This window comes from Ochlerotatus camptorhynchus, unplaced genomic scaffold (assembly GCF_037179485.1).
Source record: "Ochlerotatus camptorhynchus isolate MF236.1 unplaced genomic scaffold, CSIRO-AGI_Acam_v1.1 ptg000316l, whole genome shotgun sequence".
NCBI lineage: Eukaryota > Metazoa > Arthropoda > Insecta > Diptera > Culicidae > Ochlerotatus > Ochlerotatus camptorhynchus.
In genome coordinates this window covers 3,108,434-3,131,572 of record NW_027040804.1, presented here as the reverse complement: position 1 = coordinate 3,131,572, position 23,139 = coordinate 3,108,434, and the positions used below count along the sequence as shown (strand labels likewise).

General features: G+C 40.4%; 1 protein-coding gene across 2 annotated transcripts in view; it reads left to right on the top strand.

Annotated features, from left to right (window-relative positions):
- toc (toucan) overlaps positions 1 to 23,139 on the top strand; it is a 494,668-nt gene that overhangs the window by 294,293 nt on the left and 177,236 nt on the right. For both annotated transcript variants that reach the window (XM_065229539.1, XM_065229538.1), the window contains exon 6: positions 11,066 to 11,266. In XM_065229539.1, coding sequence (XP_065085611.1) covers positions 11,066 to 11,266 — 201 coding nt within the window. The remainder of the gene's footprint in view (positions 1 to 11,065; positions 11,267 to 23,139) is intronic.

Genomic DNA, 23,139 nt, shown 5'->3' with positions numbered 1-23,139 from the left:
TCTTAAGCCAGGTTTACCTATATAGTTAAACTTGGCTTAAAACAATTTGGGAAATAATTCTATTGTAATTGAGAGTGCATTTTAACGAGATGTCTGAGAAGAATTCTATGATGATTGGATGAGAATTCTAGGTCCAATGCTAATAATAATCCAAAATTAGTTCTGAAATTTTGCTTATCCCTCCGTTACTCGCGCTGTTGTACTTTGTACAACACACATGAGTTTTCCATTGCCATTTTGTTGCTGAGTTACCAATCGATCTGAAACCAACGAGTATTCCTCAAAAAACTTGTTTTCATCTATACAAGCTAAACTTTGATTACAGTAAACACCTAATAAATGCGGATCATAGGGAAAATGTAAATGGAAACCGCGTAAACTGTGACCATACCACGTCGGATTTGACTTAATTGATTACAACATGGAATATATTGAGATCCTGACCCGATAGAAAGTTACTGTCTTTCACAAAGTTTTTCAAGAGGTCAAAGCCTATTGCTTGGTGCTCAATAGACCAGAATTTGCTCACTACGCGACGCTAGTATACACGTGCAATTCTCATATAAAATATCTCGAGTTACCAACCCGATAGAAAGGTACTGTCTTCGGCATAGTTGTTCAGGAGGTCAAGGCTTTTTCGCAGGTGGACAGTAGTTCAGAATTTTCTCACTTTGCGGCGCTACTATACATATGAAACTCTTGCATATAAAATATCTCTAGATCCTGACCAGATAGAAAGTAAATGTATTCGACAAAGTTTTTCAGGAAGTCAAGATCTTTTTGTTGGGTGACAATAGTTCAGAATTTTCTCACTATGCGGCACTGAAATACGTGTCTTTCTCGCACATTCAATAGCAGTAGCAAAAGTTACTCTCTTCGGCAAAGTTGTTTAGAGCGTCAAGACTTTTTGGCTGGTAAACAGTAGTTAAGAATTTTCTCACCCCGTGGCGTTAGTATACATGTACACTTCACGCATATGCTATATCTCGAGATCCTGATCAGATAGAAAGTTACTGTCTACGACAAAGTTGTTCAGGAGGTTAAAACCTATTTTTGGTGCACAATATTTCAGAATTTTCTCACTACGCGGCGCTAGTGTACACGTGAAATTTTCACGTATAAAATATCTCGAGATCCTGACCAAATAGAAAGTTACTCTTTTCGGCAAAGTGGTTCAGGAGGTCAAGGTCTTTTGGCTGATGAACAGTAGTTCAGAATTTTCTCACTGCGCTGCGCTAGTATATACGTGCAATCCTTATATATGCTACAGCTCGAGATCCCGAACAGCTAGAAAATTACTGTCTTCGGCAAAGTTGTTTAGGAGATCAAAGCTTTTTTGCTGGTGGTTTTTTTCAAGTCAATTATGAGAAAATCAATCATGATTCTTCAGAGCAAATTTTGAAAAATAGTGTAACTTTAGGTGAAGCTTTGGTATACAAAATTTGAAAATGATATTGAGCAATTTGCCTCTTCGTATTTCCATTCAAAATCTTTCAAATGTTCTAAAAAGAACGAACATTGAACGTTTTTAGGGGGTGTCCTTAAACTTATGATCGGGAGTGTACGGTTTTATAAATTTCTCCATTCAACTGAGCAAAAGTGCCTCACTCTCTGAGTTAATCTCGTTGTCCGTGCACACGTAAATACAGGGATTTTTTTTTTGTTCTAGACCCCTTGATAAGACATTTTGAAATTAACCTAGAATAAAAGAGCGACTCTAAACATTCATTTGATGGAAGTTTCAGCGATATTGATCGTTTAAGATAATGTTTTCCATCTGAGATACGTTTTATCACTAATTTATCGGAGGTATACAAGTGGAAGACTCACCCCAATTTATGTATCCACAAATCTGCATGAAAATCTTCACCAGTAAAAGAAATCCAGAATATATTTGTCTAATCCCACTTAGGCTGATTTAAATTGTATTTTTATTTTATGATATTTGATATGCGAGAATTGCCCGCCAAGTTTTGAGAAATTTCTGAACTACTGTTCATCAGCCAAAAGATCTTTATCTCCTTAACAGCTTTGCCAAATACAATAAATTTCTAGCTGTTCAGGATCTCGAGAAAATTTCACGTGTATACTAGTGCCACTTAGGATCTCGAAACAAACCACATGCGAGAATTTCACGTATATTCTAGCGCTACGTAGTGAGAAAATGTTGAACTACTGTCCACTAGCGAAAAATATCTGATCAGAATCTCGAGATATTTTACATGCGAGAATTTCGCGTGTATACTAACGCCACGGTGTGTGAACATTTTGAACTATTGTGTACCAAGCGATAGGAAACTTTTTCGAAGACAGTAATTTTCTACCTGTTCAGAATACGCGAGAATTGTACACGTTTACTAGCGCCACGTGGTGAGAAATTTCTGGGCTACTGTCCACCAGCCAAAAAGTCTTGACCCCCTGAACAAATTTGCCGGAAACAGTAACTTTCTATCTATCGAGCTATTGTATATGCGAGAATTGCATGTGGATACTAGCACCGAGTAGCGAGAAAATTCTGAACAACTGTCCACCAACGAAAAGATCTTGACTTCCTGAACAACTTTCCAAAGACATTTACTCTCTATCTGGTCAGGATCAAGTGATGTATCACATGCGAGAACTTACCATGTATACGAGCACTACCTAGTGAGAAGATTCTGAACTACTGTTCACCAGCAAAAAGGCTATGATCTCCTGAACAGCTTTGCGTAAGACAGTATCTTTCTATCTGGTCAGGATCTCGAGATATTTTATATGAGAATTTCACTTGTATACTAGCGCCGCGTAGTGAGAAAATTCTGAACTACTGTCCACCAGCCAAAAATACTTGACCCCCTGAACAAGTTTGCCGAAGACAGTAACTTTCTATCTACTCAGGATCTCGAGCTATTGTATAAGCGAAAATTGCACGTGTATACTAGCGCCACGTAGTGAGAATTTTCTGAACTACTCCACCAACGAAAAGATCTTTACTTCCTGAAAAACTTTGCCGACAGTAACTTTCTATCTGGTCAGCATCTCGAGATATTTTATATGAGAATTTCACGTGTATACTAGCGCCGTGTATTTAGAAAATTTTGAACTATTATATTCTAAGAAATAGGCTTTGATCTCACCTACAACTTTGTCTACGACAGTAACTTTATATCTGGTCATGATCTCGAAATATATCACATGCGATAATTCCACATGTATTCTAGCGCTACGTAGTGAGAAAATTCTGAACTACTCTCCACCAGCAAAAAGGTTATGATCTTTAGAAAAACTTTGCCGAAGACAGTAACTTTCTATCTGGTCAGGATCTCGAGATTTTCCATGTTGTAACCAATTAAGTCAAATCCCACGTAGTACGGACACCGTTTACGTGGTTTCCATTCACTTTTTCTCTGTTATCCGCATTTTTGGGGGTTAATTGTGATAAAAGTTTAGCTTGTTTAGTTAAAAACAAGTTTTTTAAGGAATACCCGTTGGTTTCATATCGATTGGTAGCTCGGCTGCAAAATGGCAATGGAAAACTCACACTGTTGTACAAAGTACAACGCGCGAGTACTCGTGTTACAAAAGTTGGCACGAGTAACGGAGGGCTAAGGTGGCTCTGGTGAAAATTTCATGAAAATCCCGTGAACTCCAAAGATGGTCTCTGCGGATAATTCTAAAAAAATTCTGGTATGATTTCTGACGATACTTCCATGAGAATTCTAAAGTGTTCGAAATAAATTCCGAGAAGAATTCCAATGAAATCTAATTTTGAGAGTTCAATCTCAAAGGGATTTTGAGAAGAGTTTTAAAGTTTGTGATGGATTTTTGTTTGGAGAATTCAGAAGAAATACTATGGGGATTCTAAGGAGAATACGAATTGAATTTCCAATTGAATGCAAGGGAGAAGTTCAAGATTATTCTAAGCAGAAATTTATGAAACTTCTGAGGTTAATTGTATGGAAATTCTAAGCATGGATTTATGGAAGGAGCCTTCAGGAAGTTTCTAGAAGAATCAATAAAAAAAATCGAAAATAATCTTCTTTAAATAATCATGTGTTATTACTTCATTCGTGAGTTTAACTATTTTCATAGCTTCCTCAAAATTGTCCTTTGTTCGCTTTCTACTTTCTATATACAAATTTTACACTGCCACACTATAACGGAACTATCAACTCTTTACTTTCATCTTCTCATCTATCGTATAAAATGTCCACATTAATTCTGATATCCAATAATTCCAATAATTTTGTTGATTGTTCTGCAAAGAATTTCAAGAATGCAATATTATGTTTGTAAAAGCTTATTTGCCTCTAAGTTTAAAAGAAAGGGAATGATTCTAAAGAAATTCTGTGAAAAGTTCATAGCAAATAAGCAAAGTTATCCACCTAGATATATCAAATATTTAGAGATTTCGAACGCAGAATCAAATTCAAGATCATAAAAAATGGGAAATACTATTTGCTCGTCATCGTGTATAACGTAAGCAAAAGTAAATTATTCAAATCATTTCAAATGCTCTTCACAGGAGATTCCGTTGTGAGATTCGATTAAATTAGAGGAATTTATGAAATTTGTTTTTAAGTTCCATGACATAAAAAAGTTTTATTTCAATATCAAACCGTATTTGAATTTCTAAGATACTATATAAATAGTTACTTATTTAGTATTCACAAGTCACTATTTGGTTACTATGTCCGTAGTTTTAGTCACTAAAGTCACTTCTATTATATCGCGTGAGTAGAATAAAAAAAAAACACTGAATTGAATTAAAAGTAAATTTTAATGAAAACTATTAGAAATTTCTGAGCAGCACATCTCCTGTGAACTTCAGAGAAAAATTTCAAGGGCATTCTGAAGATAATTTCATAAAGTTGGAAGGAGAAAACGAAACCGGAGTATAAGTCCTTCGATTTTTGTAATAATAAAAGGAGGATTACAATTAAATCTGCGAATAACTCCCGGACATCTTCAAAGGAATTCGGAAGAAGAAATGCCAATGAATTCTTAGGAGACTTTCAATGTGAGTAGAATTCCAAGGAAAGGAGTGAGATTCAAAAAGAAATCTGAAATGAATTCAATGAATATTATGGGAACCTTTCTAAAGGGTTTCTTACTGTGGAGAATTTCAAGGTTATTCCGATGAAAACTAAAAGTAAATTGAATTCGGAGGATAGCTTCACCGAAATGTTGAGGAATATTTCGATAGAAATCTCTGTCGAATATGGAATGGACTATTCTGAGGGGTTCAGAACTATTTGAAAGTTCCCAAATTTTTCTTGAAGTTGATGAAACTGCCTTGAAGTTCTTTTGTAGTTTGAGAAACTAGCCTGATGCTCACAATATTTCTCATCTAATACTTAAACTTCCCTGAACCTTAGCGTGTAAAGTCTGACAAGAAGAGTAACGAACAGACTGGGATAATAACTGTCCAATTGATGTTGACGGAATCACTAATACCTTAATATTAAAAAAATGTAAATTATATATATTTTTCCATTCCAGTGATCTTGAAATTATCATAGACCTATTACACATTTTCTGAGGTTTCGAATAAAAATCTTGACCCAATATCCTAGGTTATTTTGTCTCGTGATCTTGAAAATTTTCCAGGCCTAAGATGTCGAAAAATGTTCTAGACAAATTTCAAGCTCTCGAAATTGTTTTCTTTCGTAGAATCCTTTTCAGTTCCTCTTAAGTCCATTAAATTGTATTGTATTTTTTCCAGGCTAAAAACCCAAGTCCTGGTTTAAGAAAAAAAAATTTTTTTTTTTGTTCAAGTGATGTTTTCCAAGTTTCAAAAGCATTTACATTTTCAAGGACTGTTGATATTACAATATGGAGCAAAGGAAGCCTGTTGAATTTATATAATTTTCGTTTATCACGAATACCGATCAGTTCGCGAGCATGTCAAGTCGCGGTTCAAAGTCCGATGGTAGCAAGAGTGTGCAGCCCAAACCGGTAGAAAGTGGTGTGGTTAGTGACAGTGATACAGAGAATGGTAGTGATGATGTGGTAGTGGTGGACGAGACGGAGAAGACCGCCGATGGACAAACCTGTAGGAGCTGTGGAGGACCTGATACCGACGAAATGGTGCAATGTGATCAGTGTGACGGATGGCATCACTACGATTGTGTTGGGGTAACAGATGAAGTTATCAACCAGAGCTGGAGCTGTACCAACTGCAAGACTGCAAAATGGATCCAGCGAACTACGATTTCTTCAGACAAACGATCAACACCGAAGGATACCAGAAAGGAGCATACATCTAAACGCACTTTGTCGGTCAAGGAAGTCACAACAACTACGCCTATTCGTTCATCCAGTGGTAAGAACAAGTCCACTCAGTCCGAACCTCCGGTACAATCCAGATCCATCGATAATCGCTCAGTTCCAGAATCACATCCGTCGAAAAAGCAGTCAGATCTAGCGCCGTTTCTAGAAGCCAGAACCTGTCCTTCAGTGGAATAATCGCAACGTTCAACGGAAGGAGAAACTCTTCGTACCGTCAGTGGATGGACTTCCGGAAATCTTGTTGGAGAAGGCATTTTCAGAAGTGTCCTGTTCATCGTCGCAGAGATCCGCACGAAATCGTGCCCAGTTACAGCTACTCAAGCTGCAGGAAGAAAGGGAGTTTGAAGAACGGCAAGTAGAGCGTCGCAGACAAGAAGAAGCAGAACTTCGGCGAGTAGCTGAACTGCAAGAAGCAGAACAACACAGACAATTCCTAGCCAAGAAGTACAAGATTCTGCAGGACTTGGCTAGTGAAAAGGGGTCGAGTCGGAGTTCCAGTTCTATAATTTCTCGACGTCGGGTGGAAGAATGGGTTAGACGTTAGGAACGTTCACTCACAAGGTGGGTTCGAGATCCGAAACTGGATCAGCAATTCCAGACAAGTGACATCAGCGCTGCAAGAAGAAAACACGGAGGAAAAGAGTCTCGATCTATCGTCAGAGTTATCCACTGAGAAGGTCCTAGGCATATGGTGGAATACAACGTCTGACACATTCACCTACAAGGTCGGTTGGAATCGTTACGATGGAGCTCTGCTGAAAGGTCAACGACGGCCCACTAAGCGTGAAGTTCTACGAGTCCTCATGACTATATTTGACCCACTTGGACTGATCGCACACTTCCTAGCCTACCTGAAAGTCTTGTTGCAAGAGATCTGGCGATCCGGTATTAGCTGGGACGAAGAAATTGGCGAAGATGCGTTCGCGAATTGGCTCACCTGGCTGAAAATCTTGCCCAAAGTCGAGAACGTTCAGATTGCTCGGTGCTACAGTACCAGATATCCGTTCATCGAAGCCGATGAAGTACAGCTACACACCTTCGTAGATGCCGGAAAAAATGGAATGGCAGCTGTATCATTTCTTCGATTTGTCAAGAATGGGACGATCCACTGCTCTCTCGTCACCTCTAAAGCCAGAGTAGCACCATTGAAGCTCACTTCGATTCCTCGACTGGAGCTGCAAGCAGCGGTGATAGGGACACGGCTTACTCATACGATCATTGAGACGCTGTCTATAATCATCACGAGAAAGTTCTACTGGTCGGACTCAAGGGATGTTTTGTGCTGGATCAACTCCGATCATCGACGGTACACTCAATTTGTCGGGTTTAGAGTCACGGAGATTCTGGAAGCTACAGAAGCGCACGAATGGCGATACGTACCAAGCAAGTTGAACGTAGCGGATGATGGTACAAAGTGGGACGTACAGCCTGATCTATCTCCTGAGAGCAGGTGGTTTAAAGGACCGGACTTTCTCTGGACAACCGAGGACAAGTGGCCACAGTCAGCAATCCGGAACGAACCGACAGACGCTGAACTCGTGGCAAATCTTTCAGTCCACTACGCTCTCCCAAAACCAATCGTTTGCGTCTCGGACTACTCCAGCTGGGAACGATTGAGAAATGTTGTCGCACGTGTGCTACGGTTCACAACAAACTGCTGCTCCAAGCAACGGAAGCAGCCGATTAAAACGGGACCTCTCATCCAAAACGAACTCTACACAGCTGAAGCATACCTGATTCGGCTCGCATAGCAGGAAGGTTATCCTGAAGAACTAATCATCCTCCGAGGTACACCACAAAACGCAGGGGAACCAACAACAGTGCTCCTGAGATCCAGTTCACTGTACAAGCTGACACCGTGGCTTGACGAACATGGAATACTGCGCATGAGAACTCGTATCGCCGCTTGCCAGTACACCACTGAAGACGCAAAGAAACCCATCATCTTACCACACAAACACCACGTCACTACCTTAATTGTATCACACTACCACAAGAAATACCACCACCAAAACCACGAAACAGTGATAAACGAACTGCGGCAGAAATACCAAATCGGCCGCATACGCTCGTGCTTCAACCAAGCACGCAGAGATTGCCAAAAATGCAAGATCGAACAAGCAGCACCAAATCCTCCATTTATGGCCGACCTACCTCCTGGTCGTCTAGCAGCATTCTCACGTCCGTTCACACACACGGGAGTCGATTACTTCGGCCCAATTGAAGTCGTCGTTGGAAGGAGTGTCGAGAAACGCTGGGGAATGCTAGCCACATGCTTGACCGTTCGAGCGATACATATTGAAGTAGTTCACTCGCTGACCACTAGTTCCTGCATCATGGCAATCCGCAATTTCGTCGCTCGGCGCGGAAAACCCCGTAAATTCTACAGTGACCGGGGAACTAACTTCGTCGGAGCGGATCGAGAGCTGAAGAAGCTTGAAGAAGTGATCAACCATGACGAGATAATGAAGGAGTTCACTAGTTCTGAGACCGAGTGGGTGTTCAATCATCCGCTGGCACCACACATGGGTGGAAGTTGGGAGCGGCTAATACGAACAGTAAAGAGCAACCTGATGGCTGTCTGCATAACTAAGAAACCGTCCGACGAAGTGCTGCGAAACACTCTAACCGAAATAGAGAACGTAGTAAACTCCCGGCCACTCACGCACGTGCCGGCAGACGACGATTCTGCTCCGGCTCTCACCCCGAACCATTTCCTACTCGGTTCATCCAACGGAACGAAACCACTGGTCAAGAGTGACGACTGCCATCTCGCCCTGAAGCAGAACTGGTGCACCTCTCAGATTCTGGCCAACCTGTTCTGGAAGCGGTGGGTAACTGATTATCTTCCTGAAATCACTCGTCGGTCCAAATGGTTCCAGTTTGTTAAACCGGTCGCTAATGGAGATGTTGTAATTATCGTCGACCCTAAGATGCCCGGAGCTGCTGGCCAAAAGGAAAGGTCATCAGTACGATTTCTAGTAAAGACGGTCAAGTTCGATCCGCAATCGTACAAACATTCACCGGTGTCTACGAACGTCCAGCAGCCAAGTTAGCAGTGTTGAATGTTCAGCGCGTCGAGTAGTAAGCCCACCGGAAGTTGGCGTACTCTGGAGGGAGTGTTGGCCCACCCTATTAGGCCAGCGCGAACACCTTCAACCCATACACTGTGGTGGTGACAGCATCACGCGTAGCGCGCTGCTGCGGTGGTTCCGAGTACAGCGAAGTGACAGGTAATTGTCACGTCTGGTGAGTACAGTTGAGAGAACGGCAGAACAAAAGGAAAAAGGTGTAAACACGATGGTTTCATGCCAAGAAGCATGCTAATTTCTACAGAGTGTTAATCTTAATTAATAGGTGTATTTATATTACTTAAAGCTAGTGTATAAACCTAAACTAGTGTAAAGTAACTACGATCAAATTGGTAAGGAGTTATATATAAGTTCAAACTTATAACTAAAAGATATCAACTATTTACATTTAGGACCTACAGCTAACCTTATACCTTTGTCATCACTACGTCTGAGCTACACCCGATGTACTGAAGTAGCTAACAGAATCGGTAAGAGTAATTTCTCTGAAAGCTCCTAGAGATGAAGACGATAAATTTATATGAGGAAAAACAAAAAAAAAAAACTATTAGCTAAAACTATTTATATGATTACCAGGCCTTACTGCTAAAACTATCAGCTGCTCTATTGATTGGATTGAGGTTGAAATTTACAAAGGGAACTAAACGTAGGTAACCTAAAATTACATTAAACTTACAACAAGTTCGTACCATTGCCTAAGCTAATATGCAAGCTAGAGCAAAATGATACCTTAACGCTAACATACAACTAAAACTATTATACGAATGGAATCTAATGAAGATTATGTATTCTACCTACTACTTAGGAAAATTATATTCTCGCTATATCAACAATTGGATTCTATTTATTCATTTGTATCCGGGCGGGAATAATAACTTTGGAAACGTCCCGTTGAATTAAATTCAACAGGAAGCTTAGTACATACAATCTCGATCTTGAAAAATAAACATTCAATATTCAGGGATAATTTTTAAACATTTTAGACCTTTTTATTAATGCTGAAACTAAAAATGTGTCTTAGAGATCTTGAATTTTCAAGTCCCAGCATTAACAAAATGATTCAAATTTATCCCTGAATATTAGACTTTTTTTTCAAGACCGATAATTTATGTCCTAGACTCATGCAAAATTTTCTACCGTAGAACCCCATTAGTGTGAATTGCTCCAATTGCTTTTAAACGGTGCTCATTTAGAATTTGATAACTGGTACCGCTACACAGCTGCCCAATGGTGCTATGCACCTTTGTTGGTGCACCAGTTAAACTAATTCTTAATAAGTGCCGTTTAATTGCAATTTTAGCTATTCAAGCTAACGAGGTTCTACGGTATGTCCATGAATTTTCCATAAAAAAAAAATTAAGGTCCATACAAAAAATGTGACAAATGGGGACATAATTAATGGACCATCCCTTAGTTCATTCCCTGAAAGTTTCAAGAAAATCCGACTTAAAATAAATTTTTGGCGAACACTTTTGTCTGGTGCATTTTTTTCGAGTACGTTCCTTAACAAGTAATGAAAAAGCCTCAAAAGAGCGATCTATCACAGCAACTGAGTAAAAATGACTGTCTCGCAGGGCTAGTCTCTGCGACCGTAAAGTCTATTCATTCGCCTACACGTATGCTTCCATGTTTACGTCAATCACAGCAACTTGCCACCACTGATCATTGTTTCTCTTTTCTTATCTCACCACTCTCACCCACAGAGAAACGAATATCATCGCCAGCCAACGTGACGAACGCTTCGATCGTTCCGGAGCAGCGGAAGGGATCGCCACCACCGAAGCGCAATCTCATCGCAAAACGAACGCTTTCGGCTATCAGTGCTGGCAGCAAGAACAATACCACCACCGCCACCATCAACACCAGCACCACTGCAGTACATGTGGTGAAAACGCCATTGAAAGGTGAGTGCACTGAAATCTGATGCCATTTTACGCTTTGTGGTGGTTTTAGTCGATGGTTTTGGTTAAGTTCGCTTAGCTCTGCTAGGCTGTTTTAAGTCATAGTAACAAGCCAGTTACTATGCATAAGCGTTTGTGGTGAATTTATATGTGCGCCTGAAAGTAGACTTAATAAAAAATGAATGTGGTTGTCGATCGTACAGTGATTAGCAAAAATGTGGAGACTTAGAAGAATGGCGTAAATTTTGAAAATGATTCGGTCGAAGTATTTACTTTATTTGCTAGGGTAAACGCACCTATAGTGGAGGTACGTTAATGCACTGTGTTCCTATAGTGGTTTATGGAGACTCCATAAGCTACTATAGGAACACATTTCACTAACGTACCTCCACCATAGGTGCGTTTACCCTATACAATTCTGTTTTGTTAATAATAAATTAAGTAGGGTTAACGCACCTATAGTGGAGGTACGTTAGTGAAATGTGTTCCTATAGTGGCTTATGGAGTCCCCATCAGCCACTTTAGGAACACATTGCACTAACATACCGATCAAAATGAACAATTTCGTTATCCGAGATTGAATTCTCCGATAAAAAAATACCATAAACGAACGATAACCCAAATAATAGAACTTTTCCACAAAAGGTTTAGATGATACCCCGAAAAGGTCGCTTAGCAAAATAACCATAGCATTTTCAGAGTTGGTTGGAAATGCTATCTAACATGAAGCTTTAGTGTGATAATTGATTGGCAAGAGGATAGTCTAAAGAGGGTAGGTAGATAGTTCCGTTAGAGTATGGTAGTATGAAAATTCAATATAAGTTGAAAATGAGCAACAGTACTAGTCAAATGCAAACTTCGTTACCTTTAACTTTACCACGTTTGACCAGTACTGTCGCATTAATGACACTTCGCCCATTTTCAACTTCTATTCAATTTTCATACTGCCGTACTCTAACGTAACTATCTACCTATCCTCTTCAGACTATCCTCTAGCCAATCAATTATCACACTAAAGCTTCATGTTAGATCGATAGCATTTCCAACCAACCATTACCAAATTATGGGAGCAGTCGTGGCCAGTCCCACAGGTGGATCGCGAAACTGTTTGGAATCGACAATTCGACCGTGTCCCGTGTGGTAAAAACGTTCAAGGAGACCCAGACGACCCAGCGGCGAGCTGGCAGAGGAAGAAAAGTGAAGACGACCGAGCCCATGAACGCAAGAAAGGTGAGGGATTACTTCAAGCGCAATCCGATCCTTTCAATTAGGGACGTGGCCAAGAAGGTCAATTCTTCCGTCTGGTTCGTCCAGTAGACAATGAAGCAGGTCAGGCTGTATATTTTAGAAGATTGGCTCCTCCTCCACTACTGCTCAATTCTCACTTGTCAAGTCTCGTGCAGACTTATCTCTTTCTTTTTCTTTTCGAATAACGATCTTTCACTATAGGAAAAATGGCTATAATGTTGGCCTATGAATCTAAGATTGGGACCATCGCTAAAACTCTGCTATTTATCAATTTTGCTGAATTTATGGGTATGGGCCCAAATTAGGGGAATTCAGGCCGACATTACATCGATTTCCTCTATATAGATATATATTATATGCGTTTTGTGTTTGTCTAGCTTGGTTTTCGCGCTTTTGACTTTAACCAGGCAATTTGCTAATCTCGGACAGACAGACTAGACACCGCTGGTTACAATTCTACGAAGATCTCTTAACATCTTTGCACTACTGGAAAGACACCTATCATATACAAATATTCTTGAACATCTGGAAAGTTCCTTGAAGTTTAACGCAGTTCCCAAAACCTCCAAGAAGTTCATGGAGCTTTTTTGAAGTAAAATCTCAGCCCCGTATCGTGGGTAGATAACCTTTTCGTGGTACGTTACGGGATGTAAGATCTACCACCGATTCCTAGTCCTGAGTACTTCAAACTAGGAGATCAGGATTTTTAAGTTATCAAATGAAGACATCTTAGTCCATGTTACTTATTATACCTTGTTGATAGTGACAAGACTCGGATTTGTCTACCGAGGATGATCTTGAAACAAAGAAAAATAAGTTAGTTAGAGTCTTCATTCATGTGATTCCTAATCTTCTATTCGTTGTTCCCTAGTTTGAAGTGGTTAAGACTAGGGTTCAGGTGCATGGTCATTATCATTGTCATTCCTTAATTTTGTTGCTAAGGAATCCAATTTTGACTGACAAAGGGGTGCGCCTTTGGAGGGTGTTTCAATACTCTGAAAGGTATAAATAGCGGGACCTTTCAATTTGAGTCGGATCCTTGCGATAAATGCAAGAATGACAACTGTAAAAAAATCGAATACTTCATCATTTCTCAATAGTGATGGAGTAATACCATAGAGGTAACTCTAAGACCAGAAGGTCCAGATGAAACGTGCTCAACTTTTTGGCTCAGCTCTGGTACTCTCTTCGGTCCCAAGCTAATCGATGCACCCCTCGAAACATAGGAAAATCCACGAACCCCTCATTTTATCTGTCAAACTTTCATAGCAAATCATAACAAACATAGTGTAGTATTAGCATTTCGACTAGAATGGGGTACGTTAATCGATTTGCTTGGGACCAATAGCCTAGTCAAGTAGCGAGCCAATTTAAAATCATTAGTTTCCACCGGTTGGTAATACGACATGCACTAAACTAAGGGCACCGGATATACTACAATAGATCAAATTACTGGTCGCAGTGGTGTTAGGTACCGAACAGAGGAAAAAGAAGATCTCCGACAAACTGCAACGAAGTTGCCTAAACTGAAGCGAAGATCCCTGAAGTTCTTAGAAGTTTATTGAACTAATTTTAGATGTTCTACAAGTTCAGGGAATACTTTTCCAAAATTCCTGAAAATATGAAGTTTTACGCAGCTTCTCAAAACGCTACAAAATTCGCAAACCTTCTACAAAGTTTGCTGCACTTCTACTTTTCTCATTGATTTGTCACGAAGTTCCACTAACGGAATTTATTAAATTTGCACGTTATTTCCACAAATATTCCAAGTCGATGAGGCTTCCATAAAGAGCCCTAAAATGATATAAAGCTTCCTGTTCAGTAATGAGCTTTCCTAAAATAAAAGAATGTTCCCTTAACTTCTACGAAGCTCCTCAAAACTAAATAAATTTTCCACTTCTACGCAGTTTTCAGAACTTTTCCAAGTTCCTTGTTTCTACGAATTTTTCTGAAGACGTCCAGAACATCGTTTCTTCTAGTCCAGAGCATAAGAAAAGTAGTCAACATAAGGACTTTCAAAAATCGTTCTTTGTGGTTCAATTTTATTAACGGCTGTAAAATAATAACAACGACAAGCTTGACAAACTACCGGTGAGTCAAAAAAAAAAAACGCCAAAAATTATGAGAGGGGCCTTGATAATTCTGGAGGGGGCCTGCCCCCCTTGGCACTCCCATTAACTACGCAAATGGTCATAGGTATAACAATCAATTATGCAACGTTTCATGCAAATCAGAGAATGTCGAGTCAAATATTTGTTTATGCTATTTGACCTGGAATTGCCTGACCTGGAATACTACAACAACAAAATGAAAATGTGTATATGAGAATATATTGTACAAGATGTGTGTTAAAAAGCTACAAAACTAATTTTAAAGAAATATTCTTTGCTGTTAATAAGTATTCTTTTTATTCTGATGGAAAATGATGCTTTACTGGTTTACTGATACTGACATCTAATAAATGTTATGACACCTGTCCCCGTAAAATGATGAAACACAATCCACTTTTTTTTTGCAACTAACCAATCCATTTGTTTTGATTGTAATATACCATTTTCGCTTCCTCACCACCAACAGACCCCCGCCAATCGTCAGCTCATTTAGCTTGAGCAGTCGTTTTTCTGCAATTAATTAAAACATGCGATGCACGAGTAAAAAGCCATTTCCAATTCACCACGACGGCGCACGCAGACTGACTGCCAGAAAGGTGAAACCTACCCTACAGGAAGTCCTTGCTCTATTACCATTTCCCGAGACTCAGCAGGGGGAGGGCCGTAGATAACGATCGAGCTGCGAAGACGACGAACGAACGGTAGCGTGCAGAAAGTGCATTACTTTAAAACTCTCATCGTCCATCGCCGCCGATCTGGTTTGTAATGAATCTCTTCGGCGCATCAATCACCTCGCCAGGAGGAGAAGTGTTGGCAAAAAAGTTCACTCCTTCGCGGCGGCAGCCTGCAGTGGTTGAAAGTGAAAATTCCTTTCCCCTCTGCAACACATTTCAGTTATGCGTGATTTTTCCGCGTCTGTTGTTTCTGTGTGTTTTTTTTTTCTCTTCAAGACATTTCAAGATCATGTTCGTTATTTTGCAATCGCTCTAATCAATATCTCTACACAGTCGGAACGGTTCACCGGGAGGACATGGTGGAGTGCGAAACGGGTTTCCTCCGATGGAGTCATGCCTGCACGTGGATCATGTTGCAATACCTGCACGCGCTACCATGCGGTGGGTGAGATATTGATAGAGTTTCGATCGATTTCTACGATATGGAAATGATGGAAAAAATCGTGGATCTTTTATATAGATAGAGGAAAAAAATATTGAGTAATAAAACATTCCGAGAATGAACGTGCTCTTCAAGTGATCACTCGTGAACACTCAAACGGTGATGATCATCGTTCGAGCCATATTTTCATAACACCTGTAGCACCATCATCGGTATTTACGTGGGTTTCACCTTCTCGAAGGCTTCGCTTGTACTCGTGGCTTAACCGCTTGACTTTCCATAAAAGCCACAAACGGCTCAGACTCACTCATCTCTTCCTCTAATGGCGGGCACCACTAATTGATCGGTCATTTTCGTGCTTAGCTAGGCACTTGAAGAGCAAATTTTTGCCGCCTTGAACGAAATTCGATTAGAGCAGGTGGTGATATGTCGAAATCAATTAACCGTCGTCGGAAGTTGGGGAATGAAACTGATGGTGGTTCAATCCCGAAACAAGCCACCTGGGGGTGAGATTTAAGTTTTCTTCTCTGTCAATAGTGATTGCAAAATACACTTCACCGGAGATAAGGTTTGATCAGAGCAAGCTGCAGGGCTGGTAGCAGATTAATTAATAGTGGCTAGGTCACTATTTTCAAGACAGTCACTAAAATGTCACTACATTTAGTCACTAAAGTCACTAAAACAAATGGGTCAAAGATTCATTAAGGATGTAAAGTATAATAAACGGGAACGTTAACTGTTCAATGGACCATTTTGTCGAGCAGTTATGGATAAATCCCAGTTGACGATTCGCCTTAGAGATGATCGAGGAATAGTGAAGATTGAAGGTCAACTTTGGGTCCAACAGTACACCAAGCTCAGTCATACGTTCTACTCTGTTACTAGTGTTACATTGTCAATGCAGTAGTAAAGGATTGAACTCTTAGAGCGGTGAAACGTCATCACTGCACACTTTGGAACGCTGATGATGAGCTTATTGCGGCGGCACCAATTCACAAACAAATCTAGCAGTGGTTGAAGACGATGACTATCCTCAATCGAGTGAACTATGACGTATAGCTTAAGATCATCTGCATAAACAAGCTTGCATTTTACTCCCAACACAGCTGCTACATCGTTGAAGAATAACGTAAACAAAAGAGGACCCAGGTTACTTCCCCGAGGTACTCCAGAGGTGTTGGTAAACGTAGAAGAGACACAAAATCCTAGTCGTACTTGAAGAGTTCGTCCAGTCAAGTAGGAATATAAGCACGACCTAAGTTGCTCAGACGGTCCTAGTCGGGAAAGATTGCATAACAAAACCTTCTGGTCGATTTTGTCAAATGCGGCTTTCAGATCAGTATATATGACGTCGACTTGTGCCTTATTCTCCATCGCGGTGATGCATGTACTGGTGAAATCCAAAAGGTTAATAGCTACCGATCTACTGGGAATAAATCCATGCAGGTCAGTTTAAATGTAGTTCTTCGAGCGATTCAGGACAAATTCGCTCAAGATGATCTCAAACAGTTTGGACGCTGTCGAAATACTGGTGATACCTCGATTGTTCTTAATATCCCGTTTATTGCCAGCTTTGAAAACAGGCAACATTTACGACTGCTTCCACAATGTTGGGAAGTTTCCTTGCCCAAAGGATGCATTAAATAAACGGCTGCTAAAGGTTCTGCTAAGGCAGCTGAGCAACGGCAGAACACCACTGCTGGAATTCCAACTTGCTGCTGAAAGTACCATATCCCGAGTTACTTCGAATGTGCTCAGTTCCACTAAGTCACTAGGCGTATCAGAGACAGCAGATTCAGCTTCAACGTCACTTGTCATATTTTTATCGAAGACAGGTGCAAAGTGTTTAGCAAACATCTCACACGCTTCGCTAAGAGAAGTGGACTCTTTCCCATCGAGTAGCATGTTGGACGGTATACTCGAATCTTTCATTTTGCTTTTGACAAAGCTCCAAAAATTTCGGGGGTTACGCCGCAAATTCCGCTGGACTCTGAGGACGTGTGACTTGTACAAGGCACTGTTAAGTTTAATGTAAGCGATACTGGCACGCTTGAAGTCACGCTTCGTGTTAGCTGTTCTGTGACGACGTAGTTTTCTGTGGACTGCATTACGCTCACGCTTCAGCACTCTAAGGTGAGGAGTACTCCAAGCTGGGGAAATAGGTCGTCTTTTGAGAGGAACATTTGATTCCAACCAATGTTGAATAATGCTACAGAAACGCACAGTCAACATCAATGGATTCAAACACATCGGCCGGACTCGACGATATCGAAATCATTTTCACCGTTGCAAAATATCAAATCCAGCGTGCGGCCAAGTTCATTTCGGACTGTATTCTGTTGACTGAGATTAACGAAATCCATTCCATGAACGAGTGCAATACTTGCAGCGGTCAGTGAAGATGTTTCGGTGAGGTAGACCCTGTTGTCATCGATTCCTCACTGAAGACGAGACTGATTATAATCGCCACAAACAAGAATCTTATCATCACAAGATGCCTTGTCGCACAACTCTTTGACTGAGGCAATATGCGCTTCCATAACTTCGACGTCGCGACTTCGGTCGGGTGGGATGTACACAGCGCATAAATATAGTCTATAGCCATGTAGCCAGTGATACACAGACTTGTTCCAGTCTAGTGCCGTGTCTGACATTCGCAAATGAGCTGACATAACGTTGCGTCACAGCTATCAGCACGCCACCAAAGCATGTTGTATCGCTGTTGCGTAAGTTGCGATCACAGCGAAACACATTGTAGCCAGGTCCGAAAATCTGTGTCGAATTGATGCTAACGTCAAGTCCGGTTTCAATCAAGATGATAACGTCATACTCGCAATCAGCAGCAGCCAGGAATAGATCATCAAGTTTTGTCCGAATACCTCGTACATTTTGGTAGTACACCCAGATCCGATTTTCAGTCGAACCAGCCGGTTGATGCTCTTGAGGCAGTGAGGCCTGGAAGCAACGGACGAATCAGGAGCGGAACTGGTGATGACACGATCATACTTGCCTTGAATTGTATATTGGAAGACCCCTTCTCCAAGCCCACACACAGGTCCGGGACGACTGCGGGACGATGACTGGAATGACTCGACTGTGGCGGGAGAAAAAGGGGCTTCCGTAGTGCCAACTTCAGTCCGTCCCAGAGTTCTTAGGCGACCGGTAGGTGACGGATGATTGATGACTGATAACGCTGGAACCATGGAACCGTGGCTGGAATCAATGAAAGAATCAGGAGTGGTACTGGTCGAGATACAGATCATACTTGTCTGACGTAACAGGCTGGAAGACCACCTTTTCAACTCACACACAGGGCCGGGACGACTGTATAATTTTCGAACTCGTGGAACATGATGCCCTCAAGCCAGGTTGCTGGATCCAGTGCCTTAGTCTTCAATCCTTTGGCGATGCCAACTTTGAAGAATTCGAATGACAGCGTGCTGATGTCCTTTCCCTTGGCTACAAGTTTAACGACCACAGGGTTGTCATCTGTTTCCAAATTGGCTTTCACCATGGCAGAAACCGCTTCATTGGCAACTATCGCAACTTCGGGTAATCCCCGAAAGTACTTCCATTTTTCTCAGGCACTTTTGATCTAAATGCAATCACTCTCTCATACTCGAAATGTGCCACGACCAAATTGGCACAACGACACCCTATACGCTCTCTGACCGAAGCGCAGGGAAATAGTAAAACATTGTAACATGGAGTAAAACATTTTTTTAGAATCCATCAGCTAGCAAAAAAAAACTCACGATTTGAGCATGGATAAAAAAATATCATGGGATCATGGATGAACTTACAGGAAAATAATATAATTCAAAGGTTATTCCGAAGAGAACTCCTGTAGAATTCTGAAATGTATACTTGAGGAATTCCAAGGGACTAAAAAGTAATTTTTAATTAAAATTCAAAGGCAAAAGGTTGCTTTTTTTTATAAATTATAGGTAAATAGATTTAAATGGTAATTCTGAAAAGAATTCCAAGGGGATTGTGAGGAAATGTGCTGGAGGAATTCCAAGAATCTCTGAGAAGAATTCAAATAAGATCATTTCCAAAAATATTCAAAACTCCACAAAACCAAGTACATGCTGACAAGAGTGTCAAAACTTTGAAGGATTTCTGACATAAATTTCAAGAGAATTGTGATAAGAATTTGAATGGAATCGGAATTTGAAGCTGATTCAATACCTATGGAATTCTAGGGAGAATTTAATATTTTCGACAGTTTCAAGGAATTCCTTGGAAGTTCAAACTCACAACATGTGGTGATAATGTCATGGAAGTTTTGAGGAGAATTTAACAGAATTAAAATTAAAAAAAAATTAGATGGGAATGTTGAGACGATTATAAGAAAATTTTACTGAAAATACAAGGGGAATTTTGCAAAATTTAGAAATAATTCTGATAATAATTGTAAGAATAGAAAAGAAATAGTTCTGTTGAGAATTACAAAGAAATCGTGACAAACATTCCAAGTGCATCCTGAAAAGAGTTCCAAATTAATTATTTTAAGAAATCCAAGGGAATTTCATTCTGATAATGGTTTCAAAGAAATTTAATGGTAATTCCAATTCGGAGGATAGTTTTTTGCGAATCACAAGGAAAATTCCAAGATACTTCTAGTAGAATATCAAAGAACTTAAAGGATACTTTTGAAAATTGAAAAGAGGCTCATTGAAATGATTAAAAATTTCCTAGAAAAATTTAAAGAGGATTTAAGCCGAGTTTAGACCGTATAAAGGGCGAACACGAAATTATTGCGACACATTCATAACAGGGCATAACTTTTTTACCATTGGGTAAAAATCAACCAAATTTTGCACACTTTCTCATTGATGTGTATTGTGTACATGCTGTCAAACTCGAAGTCGTGTTTTTCGATTCAACGAAAATGGAGGTGAACCAACGCGAGTTGAGAGAACAAATTCTTTCCAAACACCTGGAATTTCCTGACCTGTCGCACCGGCAGTTGGGAAAAATGTTGAACATTCACCATTCAACCGTCTCCAGAGTGTTGAAGCGGTTCCAGGAGCGGTTGACGTTGGACCACGGCAAAGGAGCTGGAAGAAAACCGGGACCGGAGAACAAAAAGACGGAGGGAAAGGTGAAGCGGATGATTAAAGCAAATCCCAACGTCTCAAGCCGTGATTTGGCTAAAAAGATCGGCATGTCGCAGAGCTACGTCCAGAATGCAAAGAAGAGAGCTGGACTACATACATACAAGGTACAGAACTTCCCAAACCGCGATGAGCGGCAACAATCGACGGCTAAAACTCGGGCACGGAAGCTCTACGAGAAGATGCTGACAAAATATGGCTGCTGTGTGATGGACGACGAAACGTATATAAAAGCCGATTTTAAGCAAATTCCGGGGTTGGAGTTTTTCACCGGCAAGAGCAAGTTCGATGTGGACGACAAATTTAACAAGAAGAAAATGTCGAAGTTCGCCTCCAAATATCTCATTTGGCAGGCCATCTGCTCTTGCGGACTGAGGAGTGAGCCTTTCGCGACAAAGGGCACAGTAAATGGCGAGATCTACAAATCTGAGTGCCTCGAGAAGTGCCTTTTGCCGTTCTTGCACCAGCACGACGAAGCTCCGCTATTTTGGCCAGATTTGGCATCATGCCACTATTCTAAAAGTGTCCTGGAGTGGTATGAGGCCAATTCTGTCCATTTTGTTCCAAAGGACATGAATCCGCCAAACTGTCCGGAGCTGCGCCCGGTGGAGCAGTACTGGGCAATAATGAAGCGGGAACTTCGGAAGAGCAAGAAGACAGTCAAAGACGAGAAGGACATGTTAAGTAAATGGAAAAAAAAACTGAGAAACTGGTACCGGATGACACTGTAAAGACTTTGATGGAGGGCATCAAGCGAAAATGCGTTCAATTTTACACTCAAGGCTCCATCGATTAACTTTTCTTTTGATTTTTGAAGTAAATATATGTATAAAACTACCCTTAAATTTTGGTTTGATTCTAAACATTATAAGAAAATTGGCATGACATTTTCGGTGTCGCAATAATTTCGTGTTCGCCCTTTACTTAAGGGATAGTGAAATGTGTTCCTAGGTTCTCAACAGGAAAAATCTTTGGACAACTCAACGTTATCTATGGGTATAATGACTTATGAAATTACAAAACACATTAAGTATCTTTGGAAATGTTTGGTTAGTCTGCGGGAATGCATTCCACAGACTGAAATCATTCCGCCTACCGCACAAAATCACTCGGCGGGCCGCATAGAGTATGATTGTACTTGCCGTACAATCAATCATATCGTCCGGCCATTTTCCACAGAGATGGCGCTGTTCCGTTGGTAGGAGTGATAAAAATCCCCATATATAAATTGAGAGAAGTGGGAATAATTCGCTTTCGGTGCATATTCAGATCAAAAACACTGAACGACAACCTAAATAAATTAGTCAGGTACTTTGTCGTTCAGTTTTTTTTAGAGAAAGAGAGAGAAAATTTGCTCTCACTAGTTCAATTTTTCAACATACCATGTATTTTGATGACACTATATTCGGGATTTCCCACTCACAGACTACAAAATAGAGTACCTGACACTACAAAACATGTCTGGTACCTTTATGTATGCATTTTGATTAACATCCGAAGTCCCTCCTTTTTTACATATTCTGCACAAAAGATACTTTCTGCCCCGTCCCATTCATAAAATTCGGCAGGAAATCTTGTTAGGGGTGAGCTATTTTGTGTGCAGAATGTGTAAAAAGGGAAGAACTTCGGATGTTAATCTAAATGCTAATATAGAGGTACAAGACATGTTTTTCACTGCACTGTCCTCTGTGAACAATTAACGAAAAACAGATTATGTGTAGTTTCCAATAGATGTCACCGCCAACAACAGCAGTGACATCTGATGGTAAATTAATGCAGAAGCTTGACAAAATGATTAATTATAATAATGCACCAATGGTGCTCAAAGCCTCTAAGCTCTCAATTATCAAATGTGGAACATTAAGTTGCGGGCCAGCGTAAAACCCCAGTAGGAACGTAATAAATGTAAAGCAGAAGAAGATGTTGAAGATGAACGCAACTCCCAAGCGTCATCTATTGGTTCTCGGCAGGCATGGGAAATCATTTGCATTCATTTCATACATTCACTTACATTCATTTACCTCTAACTTTTTTCATCAACAGCATTCCTCAATATGATGTATAGAGCTTTTGTAGGTTTTGTTATTAACTACAACTTTTGTTCATAACTCAAATCTGTATCTCTTATGCATCACGAACTAAAGTGGGCAGAACTTGTTACTGTTTTTTAGTGAATGTAAAATACATTCACTGAAAAACAGTAGTGACTTCTGTTCACTCTGGTTCGTCATGCATAAGAGATACAGATTTGAGTTATGAGCAAAACTTGTAGCTAATGACA